Source organism: Cydia amplana, chromosome 3 (genome assembly GCF_948474715.1).
Source record: "Cydia amplana chromosome 3, ilCydAmpl1.1, whole genome shotgun sequence".
NCBI lineage: Eukaryota > Metazoa > Arthropoda > Insecta > Lepidoptera > Tortricidae > Cydia > Cydia amplana.
In genome coordinates, this window is record NC_086071.1 from 7,479,523 (window position 1) to 7,498,898 (window position 19,376).

The window sequence follows — 19,376 nt, forward strand, 5'->3', positions numbered from 1 at the left end:
CTGCGACTCCGACGCGGTGCGGTTGATCAGACCGTCAACTGGCCCCGGTGACCTGTAAGTATACGTTCAGCGTACTTACCGGTATTGAACTCAAGTCCGTGCGTGTCGACCAAGTACTGCAGGATGTCGCCCTGCTCGTCCAGGCTCTCGGTCTCGCGCAGCATCGCCACCAGCTCGTCGGTTTCCTGCTCTGCGTACGACACTCCCTGCGACTCCGACGCGGTGCGGTTGATCAGTCCGTCAACTGGCCCCTGTGGTCTGTAAGTATCCGTCCGGCGTACTTACCGGTATTGAACTCAAGCCCGTGCGTGTCGACCAAGTACTGCAGGATGTCGCCCTGCTCGTCCAGGCTCTCGGTCTCGCGCAGCATCGCCACCAGCTCGTCGGTCTCCTGCTCCGCGTACGACACTCCCTGCGACTCCGACGCGATGCTGTAATCAGTCCGTCAACTGGCCCCTGTGATCTGTAAGTATCCGTTCGGCGTACTTACCGGTATTGAACTCAAGTCCGTGCGTGTCGACCAAGTACTGCAGGATGTCGCCCTGATCGTCCAGGCTCTCGGCCTCGCGCAGCATCGCCACCAGCTCGTCGGTCTCCTGCTCCGCGTACGACACTCCCTGCGACTCCGACGCGGTGCGGTTGATCAGTCCGGTCAACTGGCCCCTGTGATCTGTAAGTATCCGTTCGGCGTACTTACCGGTATTGAACTCAAGTCCGTGCGTGTCGACCAAGTACTGCAGGATGTCGCCCTGCTCGTCCAGGCTCTCGGTCTCGCGCAGCATCGCCACCAGCTCGTCGGTCTCGTGCTCCGCGTACGACACTCCCTGCGACTCCGACGCGGTGCGGTTGATCAGTCCGGTCAACTGGCCCCTGTGATCTGTATCCGTTCGGCATACTTACCGGTATTGAACTCAAGTCCGTGCGTGTCGACCAAGTACTGCAGGATGTCGCCCTGCTCGTCCAGGCTCTCGGTCTCGCGCAGCATCGCCACCAGCTCGTCGGTCTCGTGCTCCGCGTACGACACGCCCTGCGACTCCGACACGGTGCGGTTGATCAGTCCGGTAAACTGGCCCCTGTGATCTGTATCCGTTCGGCATACTTACCGGTATTGAACTCAAGTCCGTGCGTGTCGACCAAGTACTGCAGGATGTCGCCCTGCTCGTCCAGGCTCTCGGCCTCGCGCAGCATTGCCACCAGCTCGTCGGTCTCCTGCTCCGCGGACGACACTCCCTGCGACTCCGACGCGGTGCGGTGATCAGTCCGTCATCTGTGGTTGGTGTAACTGGCCCCGGTGATCTGTAAGTATCCGTTCGGCATGCTTACCGGTATTGAACTCAAGCCCGTGCGTGTCGACCAAGTACTGCAGGATGTCGCCCTGCTCGTCCAGGCTCTCGGTCTCGCGCAGCATCGCCACCAGCTCGTCGGTCTCCTGTTCCGCGTACGACACTCCCTGCGACTCCGACGCGGTGCGGTTGATCAGTCCGTCAACTGGCCCCTGTGATCTGTAAGTATCCGTTCGGCGTACTTACCGGTATTGAACTCAAGCCCGTGCGTGTCGACCAAGTACTGCAGAATGTCGCCCTGCTCGTCCAGGCTCTCGGTCTCGCGCAGCATGGCCACCAGCTCGTCGGTCTCCTGCTCCGCGTACGACACTCCCTGCGACTCCGACGCGGTGCGGTGATCAGTCCGCCATCTGTGGTTGGTGCAACTGGCCCCTGTGATCTGTAAGTATGCGTTCGGCGTGCTTACCGGTATTGAACTCAAGTCCGTGCGTGTCGACCAAGTACTGCAGGATGTCGCCCTGCTCGTCCAGGCTCTCGGTCTCGCGCAGCATCGCCACCAGCTCGTCGGTCTCCTGTTCCGCGTACGACACTCCCTGCGACTCCGACGCGGTGCGGTTCCGGACTATTATGGGGATGTTCTTGTTTATGAGCCCTGAAAACAATATTCTTTTAGTTTTAACGTCTCAAGTCTCAACTAGAGGTTACCTACTTAACCCTGTACCGCATACGAAGCCATATATGGCGGATATGACATTCAACTCTATTGACAGCTATTAAAGTCCAAATTTAAATAATTTAAACAAGTTTTGTAAGAAAAAATTAAATTCGCTGTATTTTTTTTAACTAAATATAGTATCTGAAGCTACATAAACTATTTACAGGCATAGATATACCTTATCATATAGTAAGTATACAGTTTTAGAACAATTTAACTTAGTAATTTTAAAATGAGAGCGGAACTGCGTTTCAATAGAGAACCGAGCTTGCTGCGGACTCTTAAAGTTACATACGCCACGAATATAAGTTATTTCTTAATCACGAGCTCTGTCGATCCTAATGTATGGAAAGTGTCCTATTTTTTCCCCAGTCCATTACCATTTTTCATAAACTTTGTAAGACGGTAACGGAATCGAAGGAACGAAAAATATAAGGATATTTTGGCTTATGTTTTTTTAGAATTAGGATAGAAAGAGCTCGTGAAATTGAGTACAAATAGGGAGCAAATTTTATTTAACCCTCGAGCCCTGACCCCCTCGCAACAATTTTCTCCACGTCAGTCCTTCAGGGCCTCGCTGGAGCATTTGCAATGCAACTACCACCAAGATTCACCAAGAAGAATTTTGTAATATAACGCTTGCTATTGCGGGTATCAATTAATAGCACGAGGGGTTAAACAACAACTTGTAAAACAATACAATCTATGTACAACAAGGGCATAAAGTGACCCATTCTTACCCGAGGCAATTTTTTGGTCTGAGCGAAGCGAAGACCAAAATAGTAGACGAGGGTAAAAATGGACATTTATGCCCTTGTTGTACACTCTGCTTTTCACTTCGATTGCGAGGAAAATATACATACAAAAATATCCAATATTTTAGGTTATTTTCCCGTATTTATTCAAGACTAAAGAAAATTGTATTCGGGCCGGTCGGGGGCGCGAGGCACGCCGGGCGGGAGCGCGCTGGCCGGGCGCGGGCGCGCCGGCAAGGCTGGCAGTTTGTATGGCAGATTTTGGACTTTATTGCTAGATCAATAAGGGTGACAATAGATGATTTTACTTTATGCTCTAGAACATAATAAGCAACTTTATGTCGTCTACGCACGACATAAAGGTGCACTTTTTGAGCATGAGAAGTGAAAATAACTATTCTTACACTGACCTTCCGCCGTCCGGCCGGCCGGCTTTGGCCGTCCGGTTGGTCATCCTAAATATCGTTGGGCGGACAGAGTGGAGGCAGATCTCCGTGAGCTCGGCGTCGGCGAAAGCTGGCGTCACAAAACAGATACAGTACAGAAGTCAATCACATGTATGTACTTCACTTTTCATACCTACGCTCGGCGGTCGCTCTAGGGTTGTTAACTGTGACTTATGCACAAAAAACTATCGTGGTAGTGGCACTCGTATCTAGTAGTGGCCGGGGCGGGGTGCTTACCTACCTACCTAACTGTTCTGTTTAACGTTAAAACAATCAAAATACAAGCAGATACCTACTTACCTCTCTGAAACCACTAGTAGCTTAAAAAACGACAATTCACCGTTTAATGTTGAATTTAAACAACCGTCCACTGAACAGTTATAATAACTTTTTTTTTGTTTCTCCATTATTGCACAAAAAAGTTCACAGACGCGTGTCTCAAGCGGATGGCACTCGCGCTCGGACTGGTCTCAACCGGTCCGAGATATCGTGTCCGTGAGCAGTGTCTATGTGTGCGTCGCTCGAGCGCACTTTGTATGTAGATTGATTTCTGTACTGTATCTGTTCTGTGCTGGCGTGATGCCGCTCTGGACCTAGCAAAGTGGCGTGCTCATGTGTTGGAGGCCAAGACTCATTTTGGGTCATCGTGCCAGCCAAGTAGGTAGTAGTAGTAGACTGACCTTGTTCTTTGGGTGGCGTGGGTAGTTTTTCTTTGGCGACTTCCGTAGGTGTAATCGTGCCAACGGCTAAACCGGTTGTAGACGTACCCCTAAAATATTATTTATAATGACAATTATTTCGATTAAATATATGCAGGTACATACAGTAGAATGGTACTTACAGTGTAAGATGTCAAATTCAGTTTAATATTTTAAATAGTAAATTTTTCAATCAATAACAATAAATATTTCCATCTAGGAATGTAGAATTTGGGTATTAGAGGCATGGTAACGGCATTTAATGATGACTTCACCCACTGACAATCCAACCTCTAGACTGAGCTTAGTCCAAATTCTTTCATGAAACCGATGCTGCCAAAAATACGGGGGTGCGGGGGGACGAGGTGAGCGATTCCCGTGCCGTGATTGGTCCGTTCAAAGACACGGACCAATCACGGCACGGGATTGACTCGAAGATGGAGTAACGCTACCGTAAGTGTGGCAGAGGGGGTAGCGCGACTATGCTATGTCTAGAGGTTGGATTGTCTGTGACTTCACCTTATCCAGACTCAACTATATACTCTTCCGTTCCGGTGTGGGACCGGGACATCGGTATACACGTGCATGGAGCTGTCTCGCTCACACCGGAGCGGCGTGCGGATCCTACTCAACCGCGTGAATGTGTGTGCGTGTGTTACAAGCCATACTTGGTGATAGATTTCCTCCTGGCGTCTTCAGGGGAGGGGCTGCGGCCGTAGTACGGTTCCACCTCGAGCCAAGATGGCTTCCTCTCGAGCTGCGGACCCACGTACTCGCCTTCCATACCGAGTGTCTCCGCTGGAAACGTACTTTTTTTTTTTAAACTTTATTGCACAATACACAAAAATAATGTACAAATGGCGGACTTAATGCCTAATGGCATTCTCTACCAGTCAACCATCGGGCCAAACAGAGATATGTAAAATTGATGCAAGGAGAAAAAGGAATTTAATTATTAGAACTTAGTAAACAACTAAACAATTAATAATTCTGATAAACTACATGTAGAATACACAAATAAAAACACTAGAATATATATAAATAATATACTACTACATATTTCATACATACTCATAATATATAATATAATGATGAACGCTACTCGAACTCTTGTTTCAGCAGATACTTATGTAGCAACCGCTTGAAAGCTAACTTGCTCGGGGCTTGTCTTATATTGAGAGGGAGTGAATTCCAGAGACGACTCGCCTGGACAGTATTGCTGTAGTACAGGACGTATTGCTCATTTTAACATAAAACCACAGAATAAGGGCTCATTTAGACGGAGCGAGAACTTGCATGCGAGTTTGATTACATTGCGTCGTTTGATCGCTAGGGTTGAATTGATTTAACTTCAATGGTCCGCAATGTAACTAAAATCGTATACGAGTTCGCTCGCCGTCTAAATGAGCCCTAAGTGCACAGAATACGCACTGTCTAACAAAAGTCTTGTTTTCAACCGCTACAGTCGCTAGACTAAAAATTAAAATGTTTGATATTTGGCGTAAAACAGTCTACATATTCACATTATTCACAGGCTTCAACCTCGGCTCATACCAATGAGTTTTTCTGAACACATGTACTAAATATCATTTGATATTTACCAGTCGCGTTTGGATGAAGGCACTCATGGTGAGGAAACCGGCCTAATTCCAAAAGGGTTTAGTTTCCCCGCTGGGTTGGTAGGACAGACGGCAGTAGCTTTCGTAAAAATTATAGTGACTACGCGTTGGCATCAGTTGCCAACTGTTGCCAAGCGAATCCCGGCTCCCAAGAGCCGTGGCAAAGATAATAGATAGTATAGAGGGGTCCTGTCATAGTACATTGTAGTCAATGACAATGAATAAAACTATCAAAAAAATGTATATATATGGATAAATGATTTTATTATTTTCATATCATTTCGACCCATGTTCTTTCACTGATACCTATGTGTTAAAATTGTTAAATATGAAACGGTGTCGTCAACGCCATCTAGCCGAGCATAGGCCAAAGGTATGTGCGCCATCTATCCGAGAATGACTTTTTCTTCATTTCCGAGGCACGTTTTTTCCTTAAATTTTATTCATCTTATACGCAGTTACACATATGTCTTTGGCCGTGGTGGGGCACAACGGTAGGAAGATGATGAGCCGTATCAACTGCCCATAGCAACCTGCGGGTTGAGTTCTAGAAACATAACTCACAGTCCACGTTGATGGAGCGCGTCTTCTTGATGGCGCCGCGCACGGACATGCGCCGCTTGAGCATGCGCGGCCGCGACAGGACGCTCAGCTTGTTGCTGAACGACCTCAGAAGGTGCTCTTCCAAGTAGCTTCTGCACCTGCGGGTTGAATTCTAGAAACATAACTCACAGTCCACATTTATGGAGCGCGTCTTCTTAATGGCGCCGCGCACGGACATGCGCCGCTTGAGCATGCGCGGCCGCGACAGGACGCTCAGCTTGTTGCTGAACGACCTCAGAAGGTGCTCTTCCAAGTAGCTTCTGCACCTGCGGGTTGAATTCTAGAAATATAACTCACAGTCTACATTGATGGAGCGCGTCTTCTTGATGGCGCCGCGCACGGACATGCGCCGCTTGAGCATGCGCGGCCGCGACAGGACGCTGAGCTTGTTGCTGAACGACCTCAGAAGGTGCTCTTCCAAGTAGCTTCTGCACCTGCGGGTTGAATTCTAGAAATATAACTCACAGTCCACATTGATGGAGCGCGTCTTCTTAATGGCGCCGCGCACGGACATGCGCCGCTTGAGCATGCGCGCATTGGGAGCGCCCGCCGGCCGCGACAGGACGCTCAGCTTGTTGCTGAACGACCTCAGAAGGTGCTCTTCCAAGTAGCTTCTGCACCTGCGGGTTGAATTCTAGAAATATAACTCACAGTCCACATTGATGGAGCGCGTCTTCTTAATGGCGCCGCGCACGGACATGCGCCGCTTGAGCATGCGCGCGTTGGGCGCGCCCGCCGGCCGCGACAGGACGCTCAGCTTGTTGCTGAACGACCTCAGAAGGTGCTCTTCCAAGTAGCTCTGCACCTGCGGGTTGAGTTCTAGAAAAAAAAAACAACTTACTAAGGCTCAGAATACAAGAAAACTTGGCGGAGGAATTTAAACCAATAGTGTAGGAAATGATTTTCATTTATTTTGTTTAAAAATCGTACGAAACAAAGAGAACGCATTTCTATGTTCAAATTAAAAATAAGACTTCTACATGTACAACCGTGGTCCTTAGGAGACTAAATCACTACATAGTATAAAACAAAGTCGCTTCCCACTGTGTCCCTATGTATGCTTAGATCTTTAAAACTAGTACGCAACGGATTTTGATGCATTTTTTTTAATAGATAGAATGATTCAAGAGGAAGTTTTATGTATAATTTGATAACCCGTGCGAAGCCGGGGCGGGTCGCTAGTTTTTATTTTAATTCATGAATGCAAAACGGAATTAATTCAAAAATTAGGGAAGGTCTCCTAAGACCATTTTCGAGTAGCACGCTCAAATAGATTGTATGTTTCATACAGGTTGTATTTTCTAAATATGTCGTGGGAGCGTGCTACTCAAAAATGGTCTTAGGAGCAGTGTTGGCCGTAATCGTTAATTCTAATTAACAATTAATCAATTCCATTAACCATTAATTCCGCAATTAATCAATTGCATTACGCATCAATTTAATTAAAGTTAATTAGAATTGAATTTTGAGACGTTTAATTACTTACCTCAATATTATTTCTATTATGTATGTGTATTTTCATTGTATTAACATTCTCTCTCATGTAAGTACTTACTATCTGGATAACCGTCTTCTTGACTACCCAAGAAACTCAAATTGGTTATGGCAGACGTGCTTAAAAAGTCCCCCAGATGTCCCAAAGTCACGCGGGTGCCATTAATGTATCCGGACTTCAATTTCTTCATGGTTGTGATCATGGCCATAGGGATTTTGCCCTGGTCTGAAAAGTAATGTATGAATCTATTAGATGAAAAATATTGTTATTGAAAATATAATAAAAAGCTAGAAGCAAGCAAGCAAGTTAAGGGTCAGCATGAAACCTAATACATAAAAGTAGCTCAGTACGAAGAATTTAGTATCTACATTTCCTGTCTCTATCGCACGCGCATAATGCTGTCCCGCTCGCACAGTGGCATTGACCGCGGACATCATCGGTGAAATATCAATATAACTAGGTATGCGCGTGCGATAGAGATAGAAACAGGCGGGTCAAAGTAAGAAATTCTTCATCCTAAGCGTCCTTCCTTTTAGCATTATTTGTAAAATTAATATTTGCAAGTTGATTAATTATAAATAATTACAGTCGACTTTATGCGACGATATGGATATACATAGTTTATAAAACTGTTAAATGTACTTAAGTAGGTAATCCCCAACAAGAGGCGATTCTGTTATTCGCCCGTATTTTACAGTAAGTATAGTCAGAATCAAATAGTTGGTGACAAAGTAGCCAAATATATCGCAACATATCTTCATTTCTATGGTAACTAAGAGGTCTTGTATTTTACTCACTTTGTCACTATCTTTTCCAGCAATCATAATAATATTTGACAGAATACTATAGAAAAATATTTGAGTCAGTCAACTGTATCTGACGAACCGTCAGATCTTGCCAGCTATTTTAGATGCATTGTCATTATTATTATGATTACAGAAGCTTCTAAATTTTCATTCTGTTGAAATCTCTGTAGACTTTTAATACTTGTGCAAAAAAACGCCGTGCATACATGCAAATTGTTAATTAAATATTGATTACATAAAGCAAAAGATCTATCAAATGCATAAAAATATTAAGTCTGATTTTATAAATTACAAAGTTAACTAAAATAAGTGAACTACCTACAATACCTACATAATTGGCCTGGCTATTACGGCTATCAAAGACGAACGGGTCTACTTAACATAATCTAATTTATTGTTCGTATCATAGAGAAATATAGTAAGACAAGAGTGCTCACTCCATACATCAGTTCAGACTATTAATATCAGTGTCTAAATCTAGCATCGAGTAGCGGAACTATCAGTACTGTATTGTCAATAGATGTAGCACCGACCGGAAAGTCTTATGTTGTTGAGATAAGACTTTCCGATCGGTGCTACATCTATTGTCAAGTAGCAGTACTGATAGTTCCGCTACTCGATGCTAGATGCTAATAGTCTTTTTGGTACTAAAAGTGATGTATGGAGTGAGCACTCTATGTATTTTTTTCTCTATGGTTCGTATATAGCTTAATAAGTAATATATAGCATTTGTTAGTTTACCTAACAAATACTGCGTGGCTAGTAGCGTGATGGTCGGGCGGCCGAGCATCTGCTTCCAGCTCATCCCAAGGAAGGCCACGTTCGCGGTGAATGTGCTCGCGAGCAACGCCGGGTCGCGCGACATGTAGTATTCCTCGTAGTCGAAGTTCTAGGGCACACCCGAGTGTTAACACTTTGAACGCCCACGACGCTTAACACTATAGGTACTATTTAGTAGAGATGCCCCGAATAGTGGCCGAATATTCGGTATTCGGCCACTCTCTTGGCCGAATACCGAATATTCGGCATGAGATGCGAACATTCTGAGTCACAATTATTATGAAAACTGATCGCCAACAAAGCACGTTTGCTAAGATATATTTTTTGTAAAACAAAACTAATGAATGTAGTTAGAGTCAATCAAATCAGACCCGTGATAAAAATAAAATATTTCATAATCAACAAATGCTTAAAAAAGTCTTCCTATTTAACAATTTTCCAATAATAATTTTTCAATATTAAATATACCTCATTTTTTGTATTTTTCTTTGTGTAATTTTTCTTTTTGGTTAGGGGCAACAGATATTCGGTATTCGGCCGAATAGTAGGCAACATTCGGCCGAATACCGAATATTCGGCAAAGTGGCCGAATAGGCCGAATACCGAATAGTTGCCGAATATTCGTGGCATCTCTAAAACTACTTTTACTATTTAGCATCGCGTGACAGCACCAATCAATAGCGGGCGCAGCATGGTTCCATTTTTATCGCCTGTCACTATGCCCGTCACTTTCGCACTAACATACTTGTTAGAAAGTGACAGGCATGGTGACAAGCGATAAAAACGCGAGCGTGCTACCACCGTAGGTATCCAGAAAATCTGAGGGCCTACCTCTAACCATTTTTCTCGCTCGTCCGTCTATTGACGCTCTATTCTATATAACGCTGGAATCTTATGCAAGTGATAGAAAGGCAGATAAGGAAATATCTATTTTCGCGGTAGACCCTCTGACTGTATAATATATATGTCGTAGTCAGATCGTATAATCCGCGATATTACATTACGGCTAGCCGTTTTCAAAAACAGGAGCGTTTTGAAATGCGGCGGTTCGACGATTAGCCTAACTACGACTACGACTAAGTGTAAGTGTAAGGCCTGAGTGGACGCTCGAGTTGGGCGTGCAGCGGGGCGGGGCGTACGGCGTGCGTGTTAAACAAATGCAAACGTATAGTCGCTACTATACGTTTGCATTTGTTACGGCCGCTGCCTTAGTGCACGCTGCTCAAATCACTTGTGAGCCCGACGCCACTAAGGCCGCTCCTATACGTTTGCATTTGTTTAACATGCACGCCGCACGCCCCGCCCCGCTGCACGCCCAACTCGAGCGTCCACTCAGGCCTTACACTTAAAGTGAACATTTAAATAAAACAAATTAGTACCTAAAGTATGTGTGCCTCTTCTATTCTGTTAATATACCAATGTGTTGAATATACCTTAGGTTGACACATACATGATTAATGTGTTAGTAAAAATAAATGAAACTCTCTTATTAGCTTAATACAGCAAATTTGGATCCTAATGAAAAACCTTCATAACTAAGGGAATCTATAACTATGTGGAAACTCCATAAAAACACATTTAAACTGATACTAGGGTTCACAGCAAGCATATCGAAATTAAAATAAATCAAAACAATACCTAAATATGTTTGATTCAAAGTCAAGACAATAAGTGGTCGGCCAAGGAGGTTTTGCCAAGATGACTTCAGGAAATTAATTTCTGCTTTGAGGGTGTCAACCATCAGCTCGTAATCGGAAGCAATGTAGAAACGCTTCACGTCAGAAAACTAGCAAAATAAATAAAAACCGATTATCTTAAAAAAAAAATTGATTATGATTACTCACCTAACTAGACAAAGATAAAAAGTAAAAATGAAACGAATAAAAATTGTATAGAATTAGGTAATATGGGCGTTTTTTTTTGTTGTCCCCTACACTTTTTTTTTTCAAATTTGGGATTTTTTATGTTATTTCTACTCAGAATCACGAGCTCTTTCTATCCTAATAGGAGAAAAAAAGTGTCCTAAGGTTTTTATTTCCATTACGTCACCATTTTTCATAGACTTTGTATGGCAGTCGCGGAATGGAAAGATCGAAAAATGTATGGAAATTTTGGGACACTTTTTTTCTCCTATTAGGATAAAAAGAGCTCGTGATTCTGAGTAGAAATAACATAAAAAATCCCAAATTTGAAAAAAAAAAAGTGTAGGGGACAACAAAAAAAACGCCCATATAGACATATTATTGGATAATAATACATTAGAAAAATTACCTGTGGTGTAAAGGCGAATATCCTATCATTCAACGAGTACAGCTTGCTTGTACTGAGTATACCAACATCTCGAGATTTCCTTCCGGAGAGTCCAAGCTTCTTGTTCCTACCTGAAAATAAAAGCACAGGTTACATAACCTATCCCTATTTTTTCCCTGGAGTAATGTGTATTTAGCAGGGATATTGACAGCTATGTTAACAAGATCTGATTAGTTGTTGAAATAAAATTATGAGTTGCTTCATATGATATCACATTTCTATACATATGTGCATATCGAACATTGAATAATTTACACTTGAAACATGTCGCGCGAGTGCGAGTGAATAAAAAGTAAAAATAAGTGAGTCTAAACCGTAAAATTATTCAATGTTAGTATGTCGGAAATTGGACCCTGGCACTAGGCCGGTAAAACGCTAGGTTGAAGAAGAAGTATGTCTCACAAGAGCGCGAGCTACGCCCTACCAGCGTAGCCGATAACACGGGAAAACCGTATGAAGCGAAAAGCGCCTACGAACAGTGAACTCCCCTAGCGAGTCGCTGGCAGTTAATGTTAATGTTGTGTTTTTTTTTTTTCTCTCTTTTTATCTGCAATCGGCTGTTTTAGCCATAATCAGATGTTATGTCTTTTTTGAGGGTTTTGAGAGGTATTCCATTAAATACTCTCTCTTGACTTTGATAGTATTTATCTTCTAGTGCCACTTAGTGCCTCTGGTCTAATGTTGTGTTAATGCCCATATTATTGGAAGACTTCCAATTTTATTACTCTTTGCGCTAATAATTACGTTAGATATATATCAACAGCCACAATATTAGTATGAACATATAACTATAGAGATCAATTCGAATAATTTTATTACAGTTATTCCCACTAGTTACCACTAAGTTGCTTCCACTGGTAACTCCTACTAAGATTTTTTTCTCACCTGTTGACATGAGAAAAACATCCCTGAACTAAACTGTAACTGTTGGTAATTTTTATTGTCAGTAGTTACCATCAAAATATTTGAATGTTCAATACTGAAAAGGGATGGACAATGGACAAGTATAACCAGTACCAAGGAGATCATTGTTAGAAACAATTTTTCAAGGAAAAAATGATTTTTTGTTTCCTGTGAAATGTTTTACTGACGTCTTTTTTGAAACTGGTCTTAGATGGCTGCGTAAACCATATTATACTGCAAAATTCTATGATTTGCGAAATGTATGAAACAGCAGATGATTTTTTTGCGTCTATGTGGTCGGTCCATAGTAAAAGTTGTTCAGTATGACCTACATGGTCAGACATAACTAAAACATCTGTATAAGCGTAAAAGAGCCTATACCTATAGGTGGTGACCGTGAGTCATCTAAAGCCCCATCTCCATATCGCGCGGCAAACCATCGAACATTGGCTCGCGCGGCAGCCGCGCGCAATGGATACCGGGCTGCCGCGCGAGCCAACTCGATGCGCCCGGTATCCATTGCGCGCGGCTGCCGCGCGAGCCAATGTTCGACGGTTTGCCGCGCGATATGGAGACGGGGCTTTATAAGCTCTGTGGTATGAATTTACCTAAATATGTGTAAAGATGGCTTAGAACTCTAGCTGGTTGCACTTCTATAGGCGCCACCTCGGCTATTGTTTGTACATGCAGGTCATACTCCATCAACTTGTCCCGTATCTCATTGTCCTCAGCTAAGATGACAATCTGGACCACTACATCTGGCTTCTTCTCTGAGCACAATCTTCGGTTTAGCGGGTCTAACTCGCCAACTGCTAGGAAACCCTGCAAACCGATACATTTAAAAATGATGGTCACATGAAATTAAATATGTTAAATATTTATTTCTTGTGAATAAAACAGTGGGCATGGAAATAAATAACTAAAAAGAAAAATATGTCTTAGTAGACACCTTCCCTTTTTCGTTAATAACTTAAGTAGTTAAAAGTTGTATTATCAAAAGGTTTCCTTTGACTTTTACTAGGATTAAATCAATTTGTTACTTAGAAAGTTGGTACAAGCTTTTTATCTTTATGACCTGATTCCTTAAAACTCTACCTAACGGCTTATAACATATTTCTGGGACTCCACATATCAACCTATTGAAATTGCTTACTTGGCATTTTGCTTTAGGGGCTGTTCATAAATTATGTCATCTATTTTTGTCTCCCCTCCCTAAATTCATCCAAAAATCATGCTTCCCCGTTTCCTCCTATGTCATGCTACCATCATCCGATGTCCAGATCCCCCCCAATTTGAAATGACGTAATTTATGAATAGCCCCTTATAATAATAGTATTTTATTAAGGACTGGCATAAATGTTTCCTTACCTCTTGCAAGAGCTTTCCCAAAATATACAAAGACTGGGCCCAAAGAAACGGACAACGGCCCAGGGGTATACGCTCCTGGCTCCCGGGTTGACACTGTTCCAGATCAGCTTTCTCCGGTGGCACAGCGTAAAGTTCTGGCACCAACTTTATTCCATCATCCTCTTTCCTTATCATTACATTTTCTAACTTCTGCATATACCCTGATACATTATGTTTATCTCCTTGGAAGCAATAATCCAAAATTAAGTAGCAGAGGAATAGAGGCCATTCACATTCTATGTTCTCAAACATTCTCAACTCCCAGGGCTCATAATACAACCTATTTGGGTCTTCTCTTGGTGTCTTGTGACCATCTCTAAGAAATCTTTTACAGCCATACTTTCCTTGTAGTTTATTGACTATGGTATCTCTAGTTTTTGTTATTAACTGTGGGTCATCAACCGCAAATGCCGGATAGCTTATAATTGAAAGCAAGCCAGAATCCAACTCTTTACTATTTGATTCTCTGGGCAACATGGACTGTAACACTGCTTGGCATTTCTGGGCTTCATCAGCTAATACATGAATGACACTAGAGGGGCCACCTCTGGCTCCAAAGAGGTCTAGCTCATTCATAGCCTCAAGAGCAGCTTTTGCCATGCCAATAGAGCTGGCATTCAATTCTGGCAACCCATGGTTTGTCTTATCACCTCTCTCCCAGATACCATAATCAGGTGTGCAATAAGCAGACTCAATATAAAACACTAGGTTCTGAATAAAAGCTACCTCATCCAGTGAAAACACAATTTGCAAGCCTGATGCTGTCATTTGGGCCAGGATGAGCAAATAAAGAGAAATGGCATCAACCTGCAGGTGGCCCCACTCATTGTCTTTGACCACGGTGCGGCCAGTGATGGCCGAATACTTGGCATGCAGAGAGTCCAGGGGATGTTGAGTACTTTTGAATTTCTCAACTTTGTCTTTTTGTTGCATCATGGCCATTAACAGACCTGTGGATCAGTTCATAAATAAATATATAAGCAGACTTTAAGTGTGAACAAATTGTGAATACTATGAAATGTGAGATAGATTACTAATAAGAAACATAACTGTAACAAAGTTACTTACCTCTCATTAATTTAACACAGCTTTGTTCCAACTCATATGTTTTGGCACGGTCTTCATCTTGATCTGCAATCTTTTTGAAGGCCATAGACAGGCCCCATACTGCCAATATACAGTACAAGTTGTCCCTGATCCATGCATGATCATTGTCTGGGCTCGCAGGGAACAATCCAGTAACTGGTTGTTGATGATCTAAAATCAACTTATGCACTACCCTTTGGTAATAGTCCAGACGAACTCCGGAATTACTACGAGTCCTCATCGTGGACCACTAATTCACTTTTATGTGTTATTAAAGACTCCTTTAACGCAACATTTTTGCAAAATCGTCTGTCGCAAGTTTGAGATTTCACGATTTGTCGTCTATTTTGATTACCTATGTCATTTGAAAGTCGCAATTGTCAAATTATGTCAAATGGTCTTTACCAGAGTGTTCGAGTTAATGCTGTAAACGCTCAACCATCGCACAACATACAAAGCATGAAGTTATATTTTTTAAACTGGAGCGAGTTGTCACTTTTTTTGCCATACTAATTTGAACCTTATCACCGAGACAGAAAGTTGTTCGTACCAGACTAGAGAAAACGGTCCACTTGAGATAGAAAAACCCGAGCCCTGTGTCTCACTCGCACATGTTGCCAATGTTAAAAAAATACCACTGTGGTAGAAATTATATCATTATACTACTGAATTTAATTACCTTCTTATACAATTTTAGTGCTATATTCAGATTACAGTTCTGATATATTTTAAGTAATTTGTAAATAATTATGATGCCAATATTATTAACTGATTAAACCAAGCGCATACACAGCAAAAAAAACCTAAATTTTAGTATGGTAGGATTTGTAGTAACTTTAAATATTAATTGGTATCCCCAATTTGATGACATTTCTTCAAAACACGTGAATGCGAAATTTCTTAAAAATTGTGAAGAAATGTTGTGTTAAAGGTTGTTGGAGTGAAATAATTGCTAATTGTGGAATATTGTTTCACAAGAAAGCCACAATGATTACATTTTACTATAAAAATACAAGACAACATTGTCAAACTCATTAGGGTGACTATGATGTCGGCACGTTGTGAATCGGTCTCACAGAATTCTTATTATTAACGTAGGTAATGTAAAAGTAAGTTTAACTTAATAGGTATGTCTTTATTTCGGCATGTTTAATTTAAGATTTGTTATAGAATACCTAATTGAAGGGATGTTTACAAAAACAACATAACTGCTTAGAGCGGTTGTCATTTTTTTTAAGAACATGTTAATCGTTTCAGGTGTCAACCAGTGTAGTCAGTTATGTTGTTTTTGTAAACATCCCTTCAATTGCCAAAATTAAAAACCAAAGTGCTTAACTCCTTAAACATTACAGACTCTCATTTATACATAATATTTTGTTACGGAAAAGGTGTGTCAAACTGTTTATATATATGCAATCGATTCTTTATAGGTAGGACACATTTCCGTCAATAGAAAAAAGGCACCAACTTTAAAAAAAACGTCATATTTGCTAAACAGATCTTCAATGACGCTTACACTTAAAAAAAGCTGAAGTGTACAAAAGGGAAGCCTACCTTTATGAACATACCATGAGTGAGTGCTAAGGGAGCGTTCAAGTATTATGTAACGCAATTTTTGGACACCTCCCCCCCATGTAACGCGCCGTAACGTTTTTCTGTACCCCCCCTCCCCCCTAGTAAAACGTGACGTAACCACCAAGTGACCATTTTTTTACCTAAAGGCCACAATTATGTGGCGTAAAGTACTTACCGTAAAATGGCGAAAAGTTCTGAAAGGTTAAAAAACAATGTTACGTAACGCGTAGTTCAAACTCCCCCCTCCCGCCCCTGTAACGCCTCGTAACGTTTTACAAGACCCCCCCCCCCTCCCCCCAAATTCGTTACGTAATACTTGAACGCTCCCTAAAGAGGCCGACTACAAATGAAAGAAAAAACCCGACTACTTAAAATTGAACTTTATTTAGAAAATGACACACCCTACTGATATATTTCATGTTATCCTAATATCCCACATACAGATGTCTTATGGTCACCCTAATTAGAACGAGATGCAGGGCTCTAGTTTGACTTCTCATGTGGACACACTTTTTGGTCAATGTACTCGATCCAGTTTATTAACTCTAAATCCGTGATACAAAGTTATTTGTTTATACAGGTGCTTCCTGTAACAGGAGCAATAAATTAAACTAAAGGCTGTACTCCTCAAACCGACCAACATTTGTTCAGCAACTTTTAAAAATTATGAATCCTTTAGACTTTCTCTTTTTCATACAAAATAAATATTGCCTTCAATGTACGCTGACATCAGTGTGTTTGACGTTGCTTGTCACGCTTTAAACATAACGAAATTTGCAATACATTGCGTCTTAGAATAAACTTGAAAGTGTAATAAAGATCGAAACATTAGTTATTTTCAAAAGTTGCTGAACAAATGTTGGTCAGTTTGAGGAATACAGCCTACAGTTTAATTTATTGCTCCTGTTACAGGAAGCACCCTGTATATAGCTGGTGAACCAAATCTTGTCAGTAAAAAAAGGCGCGAAATTCAAATGTTCTATGGGACGATATCCCTTCGCGCCTACATTTTTCAAATTTGCCGCCTTTTTCTACTGTCAAGATCTGGTTGACCAAATATAATTTTGTTTTGAAAGCGAAGTCATTTATACTTGGTCAACCAGATCTTGACAGTAGAAAAAGGTGGCAAATTTGAAAAATGTAGGCACTAAGGGATATCGTCCCATAGAAAATTTAAATTTTGTGCCTTTTTTTACTGACAAGATTTGGTTGACCAGCTATAAATCTAAAATAGGCGTGAATAGGCCCTTGAGGCATTGTACCAAGGATTCTGGCGCATTTCCTCACTGTATCGCAATGCTGATTAGTGAGTATTATTATATAATATATATATATTATACTACTCTTTGATATAATATCTGGGTAACCGAGCTTCGCTCGGAAAACATATAAAAACTTGAAAATGCGCGTTTTTCCAGAGATAAGACCTAGCTAGATCGAATCTTCGCCCCCGAAAACCCCCATATAGCAAATTTCATCGAAATCGTTAGAACCGTTTCCGAGATCCCCGAAATATATATATTAATTTTTCTTTTTTTTTTTGTGACAGTAATTCAATTTATCAAGCAGTAAAAGACAGGTTAAAATACAATTAAAAAGACATACATACGGTCATACTTACAAACTAACTATGTACTAACTAAACATTGCTGCCGCTCCTAGATGCTTCCGGTGCAAAAGTGCCCATATTAATAATATATAAATAAACAAGAATTGCTCGTTTAAATTATTCTTTGATGCGATACGTTGTGCGAAGTCATTGCGAAGTAGCCGCCAGCTATTTTGTTTTGAAATGGATTTGACAATTTTGACATTTCAACCCCTCAGCATCTTAAAGACCTAACCAGCCCACTAATGGGCGATGCTGGGGAATCTTTACTTAAGGAGCTGACCGCTTTGATTAATTTAATGCTATCAGGTAAAATATGCAGTGAAATCGTCCCTGTCCTTTACGGCGCCAATCTGATAGCTTTAAAGAAAAAAGACGGCGGTATTCGTCCCATTGCGGTGGGAAGTTCAATACGACGGCTCGCCTCTAAATTATGTTGCAGCGAGTTTCGTAACCGACTCACGGACAAATTTAAACCCAAACAGCTTGGTTTCGGTGTCAGAGGCGGGTGCGAAGCCGCTGTACACGCCACACGTTCATTCCTGACCCATTCAAACTTTGAAGTCTTAGTTAAACTTGATGTCAAAAATGCGTTTAACTCTATTGACCGAAGTACACTTCTACAGGAAGTTAAAAACGAAATCCCGGAGATACTTGATTACCTAACGCAATGTTATGGTACCCCATCTAAACTAATGTTTGGCGAAAAAGAAATCACCTCAAGTGTTGGATGCCAGCAGGGCGATCCCTTAGGGCCCGTTATGTTTAGCCTCGCCATCCACCCCATAATTTCCCAGCTAACTTCTCTCCTAAATATCTGGTATTTAGACGACGGGACTCTAGGAGGGATGGCATCTTCAGTTTTAAGTGACCTTAACACAGTTATTGATCGTTTTTCTGAGATAGGTCTCATACTCAACTTCAATAAGTGTGAGGTTTTTGTTTCAGAAAAGTTGTCTGCCAGCGCCCAGGCTGACATTATTCAAAATTTTGAGCGTGTTACGCCCAATTTTACCTTGCAAACCCGTGAATCCCTTACTTTACTTGGCGCACCAATATTCGAAGATGGCATCCCTCCATCCATAAATTCAAAATTAAATAATTTCCATGATTGTTAGGACTTACTTTTTCAAATTAACACCCACATAGCCCTTTACATCCTACGCTTGTGCCTATTCTCACCCAAATTCTTGTATATTCTTCGCTGCTGCCCCTTATGGAAATTTCCCTGTCTGACGTCTTCTATTGACAATACTCTAAAAAATACAATTTGCAAAATTTTAAAC

General features: G+C 41.8%; 1 protein-coding gene across 2 annotated transcripts in view; it reads right to left on the reverse strand.

Moving 5' to 3' along the window:
- LOC134662531 (probable phosphorylase b kinase regulatory subunit alpha) overlaps positions 1-15,215 on the reverse strand; it is a 32,549-nt gene extending 17,334 nt beyond the window's left edge. The window contains exons 1-10 of one of the 2 annotated variants that reach the window (XM_063518793.1): positions 14,889-15,215; positions 13,782-14,770; positions 13,022-13,235; positions 11,472-11,581; positions 9,162-9,309; positions 7,675-7,839; positions 6,771-6,938; positions 4,566-4,695; positions 3,880-3,968; positions 1,750-1,935 (exon numbers count right to left, since the gene is read on the reverse strand). In XM_063518793.1, the coding sequence (XP_063374863.1) occupies positions 1,750-1,935; positions 3,880-3,968; positions 4,566-4,695; positions 6,771-6,938; positions 7,675-7,839; positions 9,162-9,309; positions 11,472-11,581; positions 13,022-13,235; positions 13,782-14,770; positions 14,889-15,147 (2,458 nt within the window). In that variant the 5' untranslated portion in view covers positions 15,148-15,215. Of the gene's footprint in view, positions 1-1,749; positions 1,936-3,879; positions 3,969-4,565; positions 4,696-6,770; positions 6,939-7,674; positions 7,840-9,161; positions 9,310-10,838; positions 10,987-11,471; positions 11,582-13,021; positions 13,236-13,781; positions 14,771-14,888 lie in introns of both variants that reach the window. The other variant, XM_063518792.1, reaches the window with a different exon arrangement.
- Between the last annotated feature and the right edge of the window lie 4,161 nt (positions 15,216-19,376).